The sequence below is a fragment of the Lepidochelys kempii genome, chromosome 6, assembly GCF_965140285.1.
Source record: "Lepidochelys kempii isolate rLepKem1 chromosome 6, rLepKem1.hap1, whole genome shotgun sequence".
NCBI lineage: Eukaryota > Metazoa > Chordata > Testudines > Cheloniidae > Lepidochelys > Lepidochelys kempii.
Genome location: NC_136385.1, coordinates 52,160,975 through 52,180,742, shown reverse-complemented (window position 1 = coordinate 52,180,742; position 19,768 = coordinate 52,160,975). Strand labels below are relative to the sequence as shown.

Sequence of the window (19,768 nt, the reverse complement as noted above, 5' to 3'; positions counted from 1 at the left end):
CACCCACATTAGTTAATAGAGCTTTTCAAAACTCTTATTATATTATCTTTCATGACACACGCCTATAGAATAATTGAAGCAGATGGAGGTTAAATGACATGCCAGCAAATCAGTAGTATAGGAAGAGAACTTTTGAGTCAAGACTAACTCCAGTCAGTCCCCTGTGCTGTTCACTACACACACTCTCCCTCCCAGAGCTGGGAAGAGAAGCCAAGGATCCTAATCCTCGCTCACCTTCTGTCATCCCTAAAATGTCTTTGCAGTAAAATAAACCCCCAACAATTTAAAAAAGTTTCCTTGGGTTTCCTCCCCTCCCTTTATGATGTGTACTGGTTAGGTTGATCTTTGTATTGTAGAGTAATAAACAATGAACAATAAAGGGAACCTGGTATTAGAGACTTCTGGTTGTACCAGCCCTGGGAATACATTCCAAATGTGCCCTTTAGTCACCCAGGCACTCACTCATTGTCACACACTTTCATTTTCATCTGACCAGCTGGAAACTTAATGCACAAATAGCAAAGAGTTTAAGATTGAAAATCATCTTGAAATTGTAGTTACAAGAACTGCAAATGGGTAGCATGCAGACACTAGCTATTTCTTACTTGCTAAGAAGCAGAGCTGAAGAGTGTTTCTTCAGTTTTAAAACACTGTAATACAGGTAGGGAACCTGATCCAAAGCCCATTGCAATCAGTAGGACTCTATCCATTGATTTCAATGGGCATTGGATCAGGTTTAGGGGAGGTTAATTGAAAAAATGCTCATCTAGGTTAGAAAACAATATTGTACAAGAGAATGTTCTGTGAATTTCTTTATTTTGCAAATACAAGGATTACTGCCAACATTGTCTAATAAGAGAGAAATCATAAGACAAACTGCTACCTAATGGTAAACAGAAAATACTGATCTGACCTGTGTCAAACTTTTGGGGGCTACCAAACATGAGCTAACAAGTGTTGCAAGTTTGAAGCGCCAAATGCTGTAATTCCTTACGCCCACTGAAATTCATGGGAATTGGCAGTCTGAAAATCACACAAAGGCGGCTGCTGCATCTTGAGTCATGGTGAGCCTGCCTGCAGCCAAGGCCAAAAATCTCATTACTGGTGACATCAGAATCACAGGAGCTGGCAATACTGTGTTTCTAAGTGACTAGTGCTCTGGTGCACAGGTGAATGCTCACAGCACACTCAGCATAGCCTGTGGTTTGTCTGCAGGAGTCCTTTTTAACAGGCTGTGTTCAAAGTGCTTCATTCTGAATCCCCATCAGGCTATGCAAACTGATTGATCCACCTCATCACCAGCTGAAACACATACAAAGAACCAAGCAAGGATGGGACCTAAGGCTTCTGGAAGGAGGAGACCATGTGATCATCCATTCCAGCGACCCCACCCCTATAGGAATGGGCTAGCTGTTGTGAGATTCCCCCTTCCTTTTGGATCTAACCTTTTGGATCTGCAGAGGGAGGCTGGAATGGGAATTTCCCCCACATTGTTCCCCCTTCCCCCACGTTAAGTGGGTATGTTTGCCAGAGAAAGAGACCGAGCCAGCCAAGGAGTTGCGGAACCTGGCAGGCTTCCCCTCTTTAAGGGGTCCCCAAATGATTAGGGTCTGAAGCAGCTGCTTCTTTTTCTTGTACCCTCGGCTGACTTCGGAGACACACAACTCAATGCTCTCAGAAAGAACTGGCTGTGAAGAGCAGTGTGTGAATCTAGCCTGAACTTGTCTGATGGCACCAAGTCAGCGTGATCTTCTGGTAGATAGAGGTTGTGTCAGACTCCAGATTCCTGTGCACGCAGGCAGAGGCTGCCAGTGCTAAAATGATGTTGGGTGCAGCAGTTAGCCATTGGCAAAGGCTGTCCCTTCTGCTAAGCAATCGGCGGAGTAAACTTTGGAGACAGCCCCCTTACCTACCTTCCTTCCCAGTCAGAGCGAGGAGGCCTGGGAGAAAGTGAACATTACATGAACCAGAAGAGTGTAGAAGAAGCAGGGAAACTAAGTTGAGAAGTGGAAAAGAAAAATAGCATTTCTGATGGGTCAGCTAGCAGGGATGGAATTCACAGTCGGCAGGCAAGGACCAGTCTCAGAAGAAATTAACTAAATTATTTTCCAGACAGGTCACTCAGGAACACTGGCACGTCAGCTTATGATTCCTTCACTAGTAAGTCTGGGGCTAGCAGTCTCATATGCTTCCTCTGCCCAGGTCCTGTTTCCGCACATTGGAGACTCTACACTCAACCCCCATGTGCACTCTGCAATAACGTCTAAGCCCTGCAAATGGGATTTTATATTTTCTAATAATATTTTGACTGTGAAGATTTTTGTGGCTGCACCAAACTTCCCTCCAGGGTTAAACATCATTCCTGCGCAACTGAGTGTACAGACCAGTTAGTAAGATTTGATCATGTGACAAGTACAATATAACTTTCTATTGTATTCTTCTACTGAGTCCATCACTATGGTATCTCACAAAGGAGAAAAGGAGCAACATGAAGAGTACTCTATTCTTCTCTCTCTCTCTCTCTCTCTCTCTCTCTCTCTCTCTCTGATGTGGTCTGAGTACATTTTCTTCTTTATCTTTTGTTCCCCACATTTTGTTCATTATCATGGACAGGCCAAAACAGCAGGTGGGATTTACATTAAGATATGAAGGCAGTTAAATTTGTGGTCAGGCTTAACTCCTCTTGAAAGGACTTTCAGAGCTGTGGGCCTTCTGCTGAGAAAGCTCAATCCCTGGTTCTTACAAATCTTTCATCATGGATAGTTCCAGACTACCTGACGAGTATAGCTGTTGTGGTTGGTCCTGGTCCTGGATGGAGAGACACCCAACACATTTAGAAATTCAGTGTAATCAAGTAATTCTAGGGACTGATCCTGCAACCTGTGTTTATCTGACTTGTACCAGTAGTGGACTCAGTAAGGACCATTCATAAGGGTTACCAGATCAGGCACTTATTTTGTATAGCATCTTTCATTCACCCTATAAAACACTGTCCTCAGCAATTTGTCGAGAAAATGCTCGTTTATGTGGCTCACCCAGATTTCTCAGCTAAATCCCTATTGAAGTTCTCTTGATTTTGCACACAAATTGTGTCAAATCTGTTGAAATGCCTATGTGATTCACAAGGACGTAATTTGAAGCTTGCTGTAACTCAGCTCGGAGGTTATGTGGGTTAGCAATGCGAAGTGATCAGAGCAATTAGTTGGATTTGGGCCTGCTTCAGCTATTGTTGCTGTACCACTGTATCAATGCCTTGTTTACAATCTCAGGCTACTTTAGGACTCACCAGCAGAAGTCGGATCTCATACCACTATTTTCCAACTGTGTTTAGCTACAACATTGCAGCACTTCCTGCCACAGTCATTCCTGGGCACCACCAAGTCAGGCTACCACAGCTGGATGTGATGTATAGGATTAGAAGGAGGGTGAATTTATTTTATGCTGATTTAGTTTTCTCACTTTTCTGAGTGTCAGAACCAACACTGGAAAGAGGGATTCCTCTTGTCCCCATCTCCCACATACATTGGATTGCTTACTCTTTCTTTGTGTCTGGAACACAAACACCTGGATGTTGACTAGAGCAGCTTATTCAAACAGGTGGTGCAGAGACATGTAGAGGAGACAGAGTTTTTTAATGATAAAACAGAATTGTTAAATTAAAAAACTAAAGAAAAATAAATCACCCGTATTATGTTTAGCAGCAGGATTGGTACATGTTTCACTTCATGTGTCGTTCATAATGGATTTCTCACTGTTGCCTCATTGGTCTTAAATGTGCTTTCTGACAACTGAGGTTGAACAGACATAATGGGAAAAAATTTCCTTGTCATTTGGAAACAAGGGAAACAAAAATCTTCATCTCACCACATGCCAGATCTCGGCCCATCTGTTAGCCAGAGGTTGGAAGGCCTCGTATGTTGCTGGAGCTGCCATGCTGCTGCGCTCTTAGAACACTTGAGAATGAAGAGCATTGGTCTGGTAGGACCTTCTGGAGGTGAAGAAAGCGGAGGATGACGTAAGGACCATTCATCTGTTTTAGTTGTGTATAAGAAACTCCCCATGGGAAGCATGAGAATGGTGGTTCACTTGGCCTATACAAATAAAGCAAATTAATAGAGCCCTCAAATCCATGGGTATCCGCTTTCTATCTGTGGACTGTTTCTGCGGGTACCAGCATGGATGCGGATACAGATTTTGTATCCGTGTAGGGCTCTGATAGTAAGAGCGGATGGGCAGCTGTGAGGAACTGCGGTGTGGATCCTCCACCTGCCCTGGGTGGAGGGCCTGGTGGCAGGGCCCACGCCCAGGGCAGGTGGAGGGTCTGCTGCGGCTCCCCACAGCTGCCCGCCCAGATCTTACTGTGGCCAGGCTGCAGCTCTGAGCAGCTTCCCTCCGCCACCGGAGCCGGGTTTGGGAGAGCCGTGCTGGCAGTCTGGGTCCCTCCACCTGCCCTGGGCGGGGGGCTGGGACACTGGCTGGGGGGCTGCTCAAGCCTCCTGCTCAGGGCTGGTGGAGGGGCTGCCGTAGCTCCTCACAAATGCCAGCATGGCTCTCCCCGACTTGGCTCCGGAGGGGGCGTGCCTCAGAGCCTCAGTCTGGCCCCCGGTGTAGAGCCCTGCAAATCCGCGGGTATGCACGGATAATTGTTGCGGATCACAGATCGGATGTGGTTACACATTTGTGTATCTGCGCAAGGCTGTACAAATTAAATATACATTTAAAAAAATCGGGTACAGAAGCTTATGGATATAGAGAAGTGGCTGGGAGGTTTTACACTCCTATGAGCAGCTTGTACAACAAGTGCAATGCACACTCAATTTGCTCTTCAGTCATTTGCAAACTCAACATGATATCTGCATACCTATAACACAGAGTACCAGAAGTACAAAACCATGGCTGTGTCACTAGCTGGTATGCAGTAGGAGCACATGCAATTATTGCTTATGCATCTGTGTGCGCAAATACCTCATTTGCGCTAGCAGTCATGGTTTATAACTGTGCATACAATTGCATGTTCATGTTTGAAGATCAGGGCCTATATGTCACTTATTTGTTTGCAAAATTCAGTTCATAAAGAGTCCTCATATTGTTAGTGCTAGCTAGTGAGATTGGCTTGTAGTCTTCAATGCCCTAGAAATACATGTGTGTGGATGAGTAGGAGTGAGGAGAGGGAGCTGTCTACAGTTTCTCCAGCAGGTTGATTTTTTTTTAGTAATACACTGGCTTTGCCTTCTGGGTGCTGGGCCACAGAGAGGTTAAGGGACCTGCTACCATTAGCAGCTAAAGGAGTTTTCCTTACTCTCAAGTGGTAAAGGGTTGTGTTTAAGAAACTGGAAGAGAACCATAATCCCCAAGTGTATGATTTATCTAATAATTGTGACTATTGTCTGAATCACATAGATTTCATTACATCAGGAGCTTGGCAACCTCATGCCATGAACCTGAGGAGTATGACTGTTTAATGCTATTTATCCAAAAGGAAAAAGCATCATAATTAATAATTCATTTGAGATGGTGGCAGGTTCATATTATCTAATAGGTCCCAAAAACTGCACAGCATAGCTTTGAAGGTCTCCTGCCTAAATTCTTCAAGATAAGGCCAAACTGTTATCTGCTGAAAAGCTCCCATGAGAATGTGTGGTAAAACATCAAAAGTATAAAACCAGCATTTGACATTTACCGGCATTTCTTGTTTATGGACGTTCTTATGGCATATTAGCCAAAAGACTCTGTCCAATGACAGTGTGTAACATACAATTAATTATTATACACTTAAAGGTGGCTGAGACATAAAGTAATGACCTGAAATCTGTGGTTATGACACCGGGTGCTGCTTTCTGATTGTCTGAGGCTTAAAGTATACATAGTGTGAATTTAGTATGTTTGGAATTGTAGAGCTGAATCCCTCCAGGTATGTCTGTCAAAACTGTCACTAACTTTCTATCTGTGACTGGCCTTCATAGAGATACATGAGGTATGTTGCACAATGAAACAAGCATAATGGGTTTGAAATTGTGAGATTTCCTCTCTGCCTTAAATGTAGTGAAGAGAAGGGGTTTATTAATCCACCACTACACTTTCAAGCCTGGCTCTGAATGATCAGTAGCTAAGTATAGCAAGATGGCACCCAGCTTTTGTCCTCTTTATATTCAGAGCCCTTCTTACTACTAATGATAGTAATCATATCTCTTAATCTCAGTCTCTACCATTTATTTAATTATCTCTATGCATTAGGCAAATACTAGTTAATTAAGTTCCCTGACAAAAGGGGGAGTGTATATATAGGGATCGTTTCGCTCCCCACTGACATGCAAACACCTCTGGATGCAGCTGAGCAGCTAGCTGTTCAAGAGTGTGCAGCAACTCTGCACAACAGTTGAGGACAGGAACTGAAGAATAATATGGAATCTATTTGAAACTGGCACTTGGTTAGGAGACCAACATTAACATTTGTGCTTTTTGCAAAAAGTGCCATAGTGTATCATGAGCACAAATGATCAGACTCTTCCTCATCTTTCATTTAAAAAGATGCCATGTGTAACACTAGTAACCTCATGCGGGGCATTGATTCATCACTTTGAAAGAAGAGCATCCCCTACTGATTCGCAACCAACACTTCCTGCAGCAGCTTGGTGGTCTCTGTCCAAGTAATGGCCCACTTGGATTCTGCTTGCTTGGTGAGACCACAGCACAGTACAGCCAGAGCCTGAGTAAAGTAGTAGCAGGCCTGGGTGGAGTGAGTACATGATTTAGTCCACATATTCTATTGCAGTACCTCAGCACTGAGCAGCACACACTGTTCACTTCATCTGCGTGTATTAAATGGTGGCTCACACCTTCAGGCCAAGTCAGTTTCTGGAACTCTTCCTCTCAGACTCCAGCTAATTATCGACAGCTGAAAAATTAACTTTTCATAAGGAAAATGCTGGCATCGACATCAAATGGGAATTGTGTTACACAAAGGCCACACTTGCAGCAACAGCATGTTGCACACAAATGCAACATCAATCAAATGCTTAAAAAAAAATAGTGGTTTCATCTCCGGCACAAGCATTGCTGGTATCAGCCTTTCCTCTTTCCTTAAATTAAAGAGTCTCCTGTTAGTCTCAGACTGTCTAGTGCTCCATACAATGTTGTTTTGTGTTGGAAAATTCTCTTTTGAAATATTAATTATGTTCTGTCTGGTGCTGTAAGCTAACCGGAAATGATTTCCTATTTATTGCCAGAACCATTTGTCTAATTTGGGACTGTCTTTGTTTATGTTTTACAGTTAAAACTAATTAAATGGCTTTATATATTTCCGTATTGGGGAAAAAAAATTGCATCTTACTGGTGCTTTGTTCACACTGTTGTAATTTAGGGGCTGTCAGCAGTTTCCATTAAGAAGGGCAATCGCCCATCTTCATGGTTTTGCAACTGGGCCCTGAAAATCTGTTCTGGAATTGAATTGGCAAACAGAAGCAACATGTGTTTTAAAATACACAATTGGCAAAATTCTGAGTCACAGCTAAAAGGCTTGTTGTCTTTGTTGATCCCTTTGGTGCTCATGGGAATTATAGTGGACCATATCACGGCACTGGGCAAAAATCAGGAAGAGCAAGTTACAGTACCCGATGCTGAAAAACCACACCATCCCCCAATAAATGCTGCCCTGACCATCTCAGAATCCTCTTGCAGGCAGTGTGGTCTTCACATAGTCCTCTACTGCAGCTCCTGAAGTGAACTATAGGAGTCAGCTCTTGGTTTTCCTGGTCACAGGATCTATGCTAGTGCCGGAGCAACAGACCACCCCATTTTAGGCCTTCCACCCTCCTGCATTTGTGGCAACCACGTAGTATGCTGGTGCAGCACCATCCCTCTAAGGCATCTCTTTGCATGCATGCTAGGATCAACAATGTATACATAGTTTTCTTTCTATGCATTTTTTTGTACCTGTAGCACATGGCAGTATTTCTTAAGGGAACTCCGTTAGGGTATGTCTACCCTGCAGTGGGCCTGAGCCATCCAGCCCTGGTAAACATGTGGGCTCGCATGCCTAGAGGGTTGGGTGGACTTGAGAGCCCAAGCTGAAGCCTGAGCCATAACATCGCCACTGCTATGTTTAGGGTGCTAACACAAGCCCCACTACAGCAAGTCTGTCTACTTGGGCGATGAGGCTTGCTCCCAGCTGCTGTACAGACGAACCCTTTGGCATGGGACCACGAGGGGTTGGGCTGGTCTGAACAAGAACAAAAAGTTGGAAGCTTTTTGGACCTTTATCCAAACTTCCTCAGACCCTTTAGGCTGAAGAACCAGCCTGGAAATCTCACAAAAATGGATTTTCTCATGAGACTTCCAAGGCTTCTCATTTCCCGTTGGTACATGAAATGGGGGGAAATGGAGGTGGGTGGGAGAAGACAAAGGAAGCCGTTACAGATTCTTGGTTTGGATTGGCTTGAGGGACAGGTGAAGGTTCAGGTCAGCTTGCCCATCCTTAGTTAATTGTGGGTTTTGAAAAGAGAATAAACCTACAAGGGGGGGGATGCAGGCTAGACTTTTGGTTAAGGCACAGGGCTGAGTGCCAAAAGTTGTAGTCCGCCCCCACTGTCAGTGACCTCCTGGGCAAGTCACTTAAGACTCAAGACTTTTAGAGCTGTAATAACAAAATGCCAAAGTAGCAGTGTCTGGAAGGCATGGAGATTATGCCTCTTCCTGAACTCTGCTCAGGCATATAAAGCCTGGGAGGAGGGGGGAAACAGAGGGAGGAGGTCCCCTTGCTTCACCTGTTCAGCAGGTGCAGCCATTGCTTCCCTCAGTGCAACCATCCCAGAGGGTAGGGCCTAGGGTCCACCCAGGAAAAGGAAACTAACCCTTGCACTCACCAGTACAGGAAACATGGCTATAGACTGATATTGCTATAGGAGTTGGTACAGTTGGTCAGGTCATGATGCACAGAAATGGTTTATAAGGAGATCCTGACCTGGTGAGAGACATTAATCAGTCCTGTGAAGAACCTTCATTTTAATAACAATCTGATGATGCACTTTCCCAATCTGAGGCAGGATTAGGGACTGCATCTTGCAGTCCTTTAGGAGGCCAGCAGGATTGGGCTATAGGTGTTCATTGCATAGCACAGACTGTCAGGGCAGTAGATGGCTGGCAAAGCTTTTCCTCTGTGTGTACAAGTGGAACTTTAACAAACTCAAGATGCACAGTTCAGCCACACGAGTTCCATTTGCCTCTCGCTAAGGTGAATTAAATATGTAAATGCACGCTAATTTTAGGTTAAAGCTGGAGATCTGGTCCAACACTGCTATCCAAAGTCACACAAAAGAATTCACCCTTTCCTTTGTTTCCAGATTATCATCTGTACAGGATCAGCATTACAATTTTCAGAGAAGCCTCAACTTGCCATTGGGGGTGGTAAGTGGGAGCAAGAGGAAGAAGTGAATTGCGTACAATCCCCCTCTGCTTCCACTGTCAGGGGACTGAGCTCTGGACTCATGGTAGTTCACCAGTTCCAGTGCTAGTGGGGAGATCAAAGGGGCCCATCAGACAGCACAGGAAGAGTGGGTGGAAGTAGGCCATGCCAGTAACCTGCAGGCTTTATGCTTAAGGCCACTGCTTATGTTTACCAGAAACTGAACACAGTTTTAGGTGCAGTTTGCTTTTTAATGTTCTCTGTTTAGAGAGCTAGAGCCCTCTCTGTGGAGGCATACAGATGTTGTAGACTTGGTTTTCTAACTAGAAGCATTGCACATTCCAGAGCAGAAACAATGCTTTCAGCCTGGAAAGAGGGAGCTTTTCCTGTTCTGAGTTAAGGTGCAGTTTATAAAAATGTGATTATAGTAAATTGCAAGTGGGCTGCACACTCAAGGACTTTTTACCCATAGTCAGTTCCTCGTAAACCCAGCAACTTTGTCATGTTTTCTAGTCAACTTTGGTTTAGTTTTAATATTGGTTTAAGTAAGATCAGAACCGAACTTTTAGGTTGAAGATATTCTAGGACTAGCTTGTTTGTGTTGCATATTCAAGGGGAAAACTGCAAGGACACCTACATTACAGAAAAAAAAAATCCTGCTAGGGGTCATTCTGGCAACTGATAAAAAGATATTCTTTACACAATTCATGGCTAACCTATGGAACTCACTGCTCCTGATCTCAGCATTAAGATATTTTAAAAAAAAGTTTAGACATTGATATGCATAATAAGAACACCCACTGAATATTAAACCCTCCTTATGCTTTAATATATGAGCCAACCAGTAACTCATGGGGTTTAGGAAGAAGCTTCCCCTGGTGGTCAGTCTATTCCACAATTGTCCATTAAGCAACTCCTTGTCCCTTCCTTAGAAACATCAGGTGCTGGCCAATGTCAAAGACATGACACTGGTCGAGACAGACCTCTGGTCTGATCCAGTATAGCAGTTCCTATCTTCCTGTCCCAGCACACTTGCTAGGTCTCCTGGAGAGAAAAATATCTGGACTCTGAAAGAAATAGGAGTCCTTTATATGGAAGCTCTTTGGAGCTAGGAACATGTCTTAGCCTGCATTTTCTAAATCACTTGCATATTATTGTTCTGTGTTCATACATAAATATATATTAAAAGAATATTAATATTAAAAGAAGCAGTTTTTTTCTGCTGATTAAAGCAAGGGGCTGGGAGTTGAGTCTGGGGTTCTAATCTGCCACTGATTTGTTGGGTGACTGTAGCAGGGCTTACCTGGTCTAGTTTTGGTTGCTGCCTCAGGTTCCCTTCTTCCCTAGTTAATAAAACTCACAATCTGAGTGTTTTCTCAATAACCCTCCCTTTTCTGGGAGTCTGGTTTATTCATGTAAAGTTCAGAACAACATATCTTCCACCCAGCCTTCCTAGCTATGTCACATCCTTGGTGCAGGGTTCTTAGCCCTGTCCATGTTGAGGCTTTCCTCTTAGCAAGCTCTTGCTCCCTGCAGGTTTCTGTCCCAGGCCTTCTGCCAAAGCACCTTAAGAGAGTTACTCAGCCTGGGCCTCTTCTCTGGTCTTTTCCTGGCTATTCCCCTGCTCTTGAATAGAGCACTCATGCCCAGGTCTTCTCTAACTGGAGTTTCTCCTCTGACTCACCCACAGACTGCCATCCCAGCAGGCCTGGGTCTTAGTCACATGCTCCCCATTACATGACCCCACTCATTTTCTCCTCCTGGGGGAGAGGGGCTACGGCTGGCAAAGGTGAGGTTGACCCACAACTCCCTTGAAGGGCCAACTCATTCTTTGACAATGACCTTGACCCACATCACCACATCATGAAATGGGCCCAGCCATGCAGTTTGGGTCAAAATGTGGGTGTCGTTTGGGTCAGGTATTACTGTTTGGCTCCAACTTCTACAGGAGTTCCGTGTAAGCCCCTACCCCTCTCTCTGTCTGTGAATAGGCATGTTTTTGTCTCCTTCCTTGGGAGTTGATAGCTAGGAAGTCAGCTGTTCTCCCTTGTCTTTTCTTTCTCTGTCTCTGTTTGGTGCCAATGGAAACAGTGTACAGTACCAAGCCTAAAACCATACATCTGAAGATTTGTGATTTCTGTCCATGTGCAGTTTGCATATAGTTCCCATAAATCGCATGGAGAGGAGTTAATGTGGCTCACACTTGACAGAGTGTGAATTATGGTGTTTACATGTGTTTTGAGATGCTCAGGTTTGCATGTATTTAAAGCAGCTACCTAGGATTAGGTAGTAGTAGTTACAAATGGAAAAGATCTATTAAATCATCCAGTCCCATCACTGCCCTGGCAGTATAAAGTGCTCCAGCACAGGACATATCAGATCAATAATGGGCTATTCCAATTATGTCCCAGGACCAGCCTTGCCTGACCTGCCAGCAGAAGACATCCTCCTCTTTCTCTCCAAACACCAGGCTCTCCTCTCTGCCGCGGCTATGCCACTGCTGGCCCCCGTTCTTCGCTCCCTTATGCATCTCACGCTATCACAGCAGGAGACCAGAGCCCAGCACAGGGAGAGAAGAAAGGAGGCAGCAGGCAGAATGTCTCCTTTCCACCCCCACTCTTCAATGCCCTAGTCATCTGGGTGTGGGAGAGGGCAGAGAGGAGCCTCATGGGACATGGACAGAGGAGACTTCAGGGAGGAGGTAGAGAGACTCTGGGAACAAGAAGAGTAGAAGCCCCTGGGGCAATGCTCAGTAAATTCAATTGACATTGGCCTCCCATCTAGGACCCTAAGTAAGTACTTGGATGGCTAGCCCATGCTACTGCAGCTACAGTGCTAACAAGCGTACATTGATCCAAGATGGAAATTACACCCCAGTGTAGACATCCTCCAAGCATTTTATACCAGTGTTCAAATGGAAGGATATTGGGGTAAGTTCCTGCCCTCATGGAGATCTCCCCTTCTTTGCATACGACTAACCCATGTCTTTCATAGATTCCAAGGCTAGAAGGGACCATTGTAATAATCTAGCCTGACTTCCTGTATAACACAGGCTACAGAACATCCCCCAAATAATTTCTAGAGCAGAGTTTTTAGGAAAAACCCCAGCCTTGGTATAAAAATTGTCAATGATGGAGAATCCACCATGACCCTGGGTGGGTTGTTCCAATGATTAATTACCCTCACAGTTTAAAAGTTCACATCTTATTTCCAGTCTGAATTTGTCTAGTTTTAAATTCCAGCCATTGGATTATGTTCTACTTTTCTTTGATAAATTGAAGAGGCCATTATTAAATATTTGTTCCCAATGTAGGTACTTATAGACTGTAATAAAGTCACCCCTTAACCTTCTCTTTAAGTGAAATAGATAGAGCTCATTGAGTCTGTTACTATAAGGCATGTTTTCTTAACCCTTTAATCATTCTCGTGACTCTTCTCTGAACCTTCTCCAATTTACCATCTTCCTTCTTGAACTGTGGACACCAGAACTGGATACGGTACTCCAGCAGCAGTTGCACTAGTGCTAAATACAGAAGTAATATAACCTCTCTACTCCTACTCAAGATTCCCCTGTTTATGCTTCCAAGGATTGCATTAGCCCTTTTGGCTACAGCGTTGCACTGGAACAGCTGATTATCCACCACTTCCAAATCTTTTTCAGTCACTGCTTCCCAGGATGGAAGTGCCCATTCTGTCAGTATGGCCTGCATTCTTTGTCCCTATATGTATACATTTACATTTAGCCATATTAAAACATGTGCTTGCACCCAGCTTACCAAGCAATTCAGGTTGCTCTGGCTCAGTGACCTGGCCTCTTCATTATTTACCACTCCCCCAAATTTATGTGTCATCGGCAAACTTTATCCATGGTGATTTTGTTTTCTTCCACGTCATTAATAAAAATGTTAAATAGCGTCGGGCCAAGAACCGATCCCAGTGAGCCCCTATTAGAGACACACCCATTCGATGATGATTCCCTCTTTACCATTACATTTTTAAACCTATCAGTTAGCCAGCTTTTAAACCAGTTAATATGTGCCATGTTAATTTTATATTATTCTATTTTTTTAATCAAAATGTCATGTGGTTACCATGTCAGATGGCTTAGAGAAGTCTATTTATATCAGCACTATTCCCTTAATCAATCAAACTTCCAATCTCATCAGTAAAAACAGTTTAATAGAGGGGGCATGTCCCTAGGGGGCTGCTGCTTCTGGAAGGAGAGTTTCAAAGTCAGCAACATTTTGGGAGCTCCAGTTCAGCCTGGTGAGCCTGTCAGGTGGTGAGCCTATCCCATTGCACTTAGCAGCAGAGAGGTTGTGTGGGTAAAAATACTTCTGAAGAGCTATTTTACCCTTTGTAATAGACAAGTTGGCACTAAATACCAAGTAGTTTCTAAACATGTCCCCATGGGAGGATATCTCCTTCCCCCTTCCATGATCTTCACTTGCTAATTGAATAGTGGGCCATACTAATCAAATGAGCACAGTCTATTTTCCAGGAACAGTTATAACCGTTTTTGCTAGTGAACTTAATGTAACTTCCTTTGACAAGTCCTGTTACTGCCTCCCTCCTTGACTATGGGTCTGAGAAAGCATTTTTGTTTAAATGAGGGAGGGGGAGTAGTAGATTCACCCCTCTGCAAGAACGTATCCCCGTCACCACCCCTGGAAACATGGAGTTTATCCCAAGCTGAAGGGCAAGAGAAATGCAGGAGTTTCTTGTTAAAACATCATCAACATATCACTGTCAGATATTAATCTCACACTTTGCAAGATATACATGTGAGACATGCCCATTCTGTGCATCGCTATCATGCACTTCCCTAACTCTCATGCTAGGTTACTTGGTTTTTTTAAGGCGCCCTTCCCCCCCCTTTTTTGGGAGAAACTGAATGAAGCAACGGTAGCTTTCTTCTGCTTTGAAAACAGAGTATGTTCTTGGACTGTATTGAGCCCTTGTAATCCAGGCACTGGGAGTCAGAACCTTTTCCAGAGCTGGATTACTCTGTTTTATGGGCTGCCAAATGTCTCTAAATGTCAAAAACTCCTAAGGAAAATGTGTCGTGCAGAGCACGGCACATACATAAGTTTATTGCTCAACTTGAGGCATCTCCCATTAATTTTCTGCAATTTTTTTTCCATATTTTCCGAACTGTGGAATAATCAACGTTTGCCTGAAGGCAAAGGGCACCCAGGGTAAAAGGCCAGGTAGTGCGATAGTACCATTTATTTTGTGAGGGGGTGGAGAGTGTTGGCATTTCATCCCACTGAACTGGTCTGTCTGTCAGAGAGTTTGGATCATATAACAGCAGCAAGGATCTTTGCTGACAGATTTTTGGGGAGTAAAGTAACACAAAGCTGCTCCTGTGAGCATGCCTAGGAGGGTCATATGAGCTGTGAAGAAAGGAAATAATTGTGTAAAAGGGGGCATAAAAGGAAATCCATTCCCAGGGCAGAAGTCCCATGGACGTGTAAAGCTTTCACGGATAAACAGGAGCTGAAATCTTTGGTCACTCACCTGAAGAGATAGCGATTCCCTCTGACTTACATAGTAATATGGAGTGTTGGGGTTTGGGGCAAGGGGGAAGAGAACACTGTAGCTGGGCATAAAGTTATTGCAATGACATAAGCAACGCTTCTGAGGGCACAAGGCTGGCAGGAAGGTCATTTCAACAGAGACTGCAATGGTTTGGGCAGTTTGTTCCTACATTTAGGTGCTTGTCTGAGTTTCAAAGGTGCTGAGCTCCTGACTTCCAGGGGAGCTACAGATACTCTGAACCTTTGTAAATTAGGCTGCTATTGTTTCCTAGCTATGCAGACAGCTCCCTTTTAACCCTATTCCCATTGGACTTCTGTGCTGTAGTGATATTCTTCTTGAGCACAGACTGGCTACATGTGATAATTCTGCCTCACAGGCTTGGTTTCTAGGGTCTAATGGACCAAGTAGGTAAGTGAAACACGAGCAAAGCAACTAAAATTAGAAGAGCAGCCAGCAAGTGGAGAACAAACCCTTTACTAGATGGGCTTTTTTACAGTCTGAAGTCATTCCCTCTTGGTCACCACGTGACCTACTGCCTGCTCAGGAGTGAGATTTAAAGCCTTTGAAAATTCTGCTCAGATCAGGAAACTTTTTTTATCCCACAAGCCCTTCACATTCCAGGTCTGCTGGTGACTTTGTGACTGACTCTGGTATCACATCACCAGAGGAGGGAATCCCACACATTCCGGAATGGGACAGAAGCCTAGTGAGTTGTGGAAATGTAGCTGGATATCAGGACAGCCTTCCTACTGGTGGGATCCTATTGAGCTGTGAGATAATCTTCTGAAGGGAAGCACTAGAAGCCTCATAACTTGGCTCATTTAAAATGACTGCAGGTTGGATAAAGTGCTTGGGAATGTACTGTCAGGAACATCTGTGCATTAGTCAGGGGGCATTGACTAGGTGATGGAATGGGTCTGTGAGTTTGTGGGCATTTCTCTTCTGCTGAGAACAGCAGAAAAATGAGCACGAGGGGAAACTGTGCACTTTGTATGCAACAAAATCATGGTGCCTGGTTAGCATGCACCTTTCTAGTAGCAAAATGGAAGCAGATGGTACATGTTTTGATGTGCAGATATTCCAACTTGAAGACATGGCTGTTCAAAGCCTTACACAGGGAGTTCTGCTTGAAAATCCCATTATTTGTAATAATTTCTCAGAGGATTTGTGCTTTCAATTCTTTCCCCCCCCCCCATCTCCCTATGCATCACTTTGAAAATGCCTTTCACAGTCTCAGCCACTTTCATTAATACCCAAGTCATTTTATATTCCTCTGTTGTGTGTGTTTGACTGATTTGAACTTTATAAAGAAGCAGCACCCTCTCCCTTAAGCCCTCCAGTTTAAATGTTCAAAAGGGAAACAACTCTTTGCTACTGTGAATCAACTCTGAGGTGGATTTAGTTATAGAGTTTTGAAGTATACGTGGTATTTTTGAGCCTAGCACTCGGGTGGCAGGTGCCTTTGGAAAAAACAAACAAATCATCATTTGTCAGGCTAGCTGTGTGGGAATACGCTGATACATTCGAGGCTGTAAATCAGGTACCCAGCTACCTGTGCTATATATGCCTGTGTAACTGTAGGGCTGTTTTCTATCTTACTGCACCTTTAAAAGTAAAGGAGGCCTCCTAGCCTGTCTCAGACATTCCCTGAGAGTTATCCCAAGATGACAAACATTATTATCATTATGTATGTTACTGTAATACCTAGGAGCACTTGTCCTGGAACAGGACGCCATTGTACTAGACACTGTACAACCACAAAAGTAGATGATCTGTGCCCCAAAGAGTTTACAAGCTAAGTAATGACAGGTTTCAGAGTAGCAGCCATGTTAGTCTGTATTCGCAAAAAGAAAAGGAGTACTTGTGGCACCTTAGAGACTAACCAATTTATTTGAGCATAAGTTTTCGTGAGCTACAGCTCACTTCATCGGATGCATCACTGAATGCATCCGATGAAGTGAGCTGTAGCTCACGAAAGCCTATGCTCAAATAAATTTGTTAGTCTCTAATCTAAGTAATGTTACAGAGTGAGTCTCTCACACACTGTACTCTCTCATGGAGACGACATATTAGTTCTTTATCTGTTTTCCTTTTCCCCTTCAGTCTAAAATAAGTCCTCCAAACTGAAAGTACATGTTTGATGTTTGTCTGTGGAAAAACATACCTGACACATAGCTCTTACAGCTCTGTTGAGACCTAGAGGGCCAAATGTGTAGAAATGGAGACCTGATCTCTGTGTGCAAGGAATGTAGAGTGAGAAGAGCCATTGATATTAACAGCACAAAACATGGATTAACCGAATGTCAAGGGGGAGCCTTGAGTAAGTTTGGTTAATTGAATAGTCAAGGATATTTTCAATGTCATAACGGATGGTCAGATCATTGTAACAAATCCCATGTGGTAGAGGCAACAGAATTGTTATATCCGTGTCAGTCCCGGGATATTAGAGAGACAAGGTGGGTGAGGTTATATTTGTATATGTAAAAGATATTACCTCACCCACCTTGTCTCTCTAGAGACAACAGGTGCATTTATTATATAAATCACTCACACATGAGGAGCTAGGACAACCCCTTCAGCTCCAAAACCACAAGCCTCAACCACTTGAGCGAAAAGAGCCTGCTGATAGCTAGGAGCAGTAGCAGGCCTCATAACCTTCTGTGGCCCAGATACCAGGAGGCACCATTCTTTATTCACTCAGTCTCACACACTGTCACATAACTCAACATGACTCCGTCTGGGGTAAACTGAAGTTCAGATAATCAGGGCTGAGCTGTCAAAACTCTCATCCCAAATCCAGTTTTTTTACCTGTTAAACTATCAGTCAGCTGCACTCAGCTAAAGAGGCAGACTTTGCTTTTACAGGGGGAGTTTTATGCAGTGATAAAACAGGGAGCCTTCTGGCCCACTTCCCAACATTCATGTCCAGGAAACTGTGGAGTACATTTTATCTCACCATACAAGATAAGAAACCAGCATTGACTGTAACGGGTCTCTTCACTCTCTGCACAGGCCCTTCATGCTTCTGCCCCCGCTGATGGAGTGGATGCGAGTGGCTATCACCTACGCTGAGCATCGGCGCAGTTTAACTGTGGACAGCGATGATATCAGGCAGACGGCCAGGCTGCTCTTACCAGGACTGGACTGCGAACCACGGCAGCTGAAGTATGTGGGCTTATCTTTACAGTCAGTTATAATAATCATAGCACTTTGTCCTTCTGTATCACCTTCCATTGGAGGATGTTCTCAAAACACTTTATAAACATCACTGAATTTAGCCTCACAGCACTCCTGTGAGCTAAGGAAGTTTTAGCCTGATTTTACAGATCGGGCACAGAGAGATTGTGACTTGCCCTCTGTCATGCACACAGTCTGCAGCAGAGGCAGGCTAAGAATATAAGTAGACTGATTCCCAGGCCCAAGTGTTAACCACAAGATCATCCTTTGCCTCTTTAAATACCCTGGTGAAGAGCCTAAGTCTAAAATGTTAGACTTAGAGAGCCTTCCTCCACACATGGATTACTCATAATTTTATAGTAAGCTGGAGCCGCTAGTACTCATTTGTGTTTCAATGATTGTCTATGTTCTGCTAAATTTACTGGTGTTAGCACTGATTTTGGTATTGTGAAACTGCTTTGTGGAACCCCAGCTAGAAATGTACACATTAGTGCAAAGTGAATTTTTCCTCCTCAAATTAATCCTGCTGCATTTAATTAATGGTGACCTTGCAGTGGACATATAAACAATAATAAATGATATTTTTAACATTGTAAGGAAAAAAATGTACTGTTACTTGTAGGTCTTTTGTGCGAAGAAGGGAGGTGAATCTAGTGGTTGCAGCAAGGGGTTTTTAGTCAGGATTTCTGGGTTCTAGTCTTAGCTTTTCTCCTGATTCTCTGTGTGGCGTAGGAGCAGTTACTTCACTTTCCTGTGCCTCAATATTTACCACAAAAGGTTGAAATAAACAATGTAAAAGGCTCTGAGGTTCTGAGATGGCACTGTAGAAGGGCAAACTATCAGCATTCTCTCTTGCTCGTTTCAGTAGTTCTCCTTTCAATCTTAGTTTCATAGTTCTTTTTTCAATCTTTCCTCTAGATTGAATGAACTGTTCAAAACTCAGGCTTCCCACTTCAAAGGTATCCTGTGCTGTTTTAATCTCCACAGGTTTTTGTAAATTCAATAGAGAGATATTGTATATGAAACACAAATGGCTCCTTAATTTCTAGGTTACATGTAGAAAAAAGAGGAAAGGGTTTTTCAGGTTCTGTTTCAGAAGTGTATTGATATAAATTAAAGGGAAATTCCTAGACAAAAAGTTTGCTAAGGTAGAAATAAGGCTGAGAGTACATACTGATAAACTACAAAGCCACCTTTAGAAACCCAGGCATTCCAGATACTCTCATATGAATGAATGGGGTGAGGGGGAGGAAAGAGGACAGGGATTCAGCCACAGCATGTGGAATATACAGGAATTCAGTTCTGTATTCTGATTGTTGAGAGGGGAGTTTCAAAACTGGCTCTTGGAAGGAGTCTGATGAAGGTTTCTATCCATGTTGTTCTGATTACAGGGGGAAAGAAAAAATCTGTAAGAAATACCAAGTGCTTTTTTCCTTCCCACACCCATATATTTTCTCCTGCCGTTCACCAAAATATACCATACCATAAATCTTTCTTTGCAACCAAGGCAGCTTTTGCATCAAATAATGCACATCATGTTTGCAGCAGAGGGCAGAAATCACAAGTCAGAATTGAACTTCATAAACGGTTTGTTCTGACCCTTCTTTTCTAAGCTGTTATCCCAAAGGCCCTAAGTATTCCCTATGATGG

The 19,768-nt window shown here is 43.6% G+C and overlaps 1 protein-coding gene across 1 annotated transcript in view; it reads left to right on the top strand.

Moving 5' to 3' along the window:
- ABTB2 (ankyrin repeat and BTB domain containing 2) overlaps positions 1-19,768 on the top strand; it is a 194,431-nt gene that overhangs the window by 148,189 nt on the left and 26,474 nt on the right. Inside the window, exon 4 of the mRNA XM_073347923.2 lies at positions 17,954-18,106. Within this exon, the coding sequence (XP_073204024.1) occupies positions 17,954-18,106 (153 nt within the window). The remainder of the gene's footprint in view (positions 1-17,953; positions 18,107-19,768) is intronic.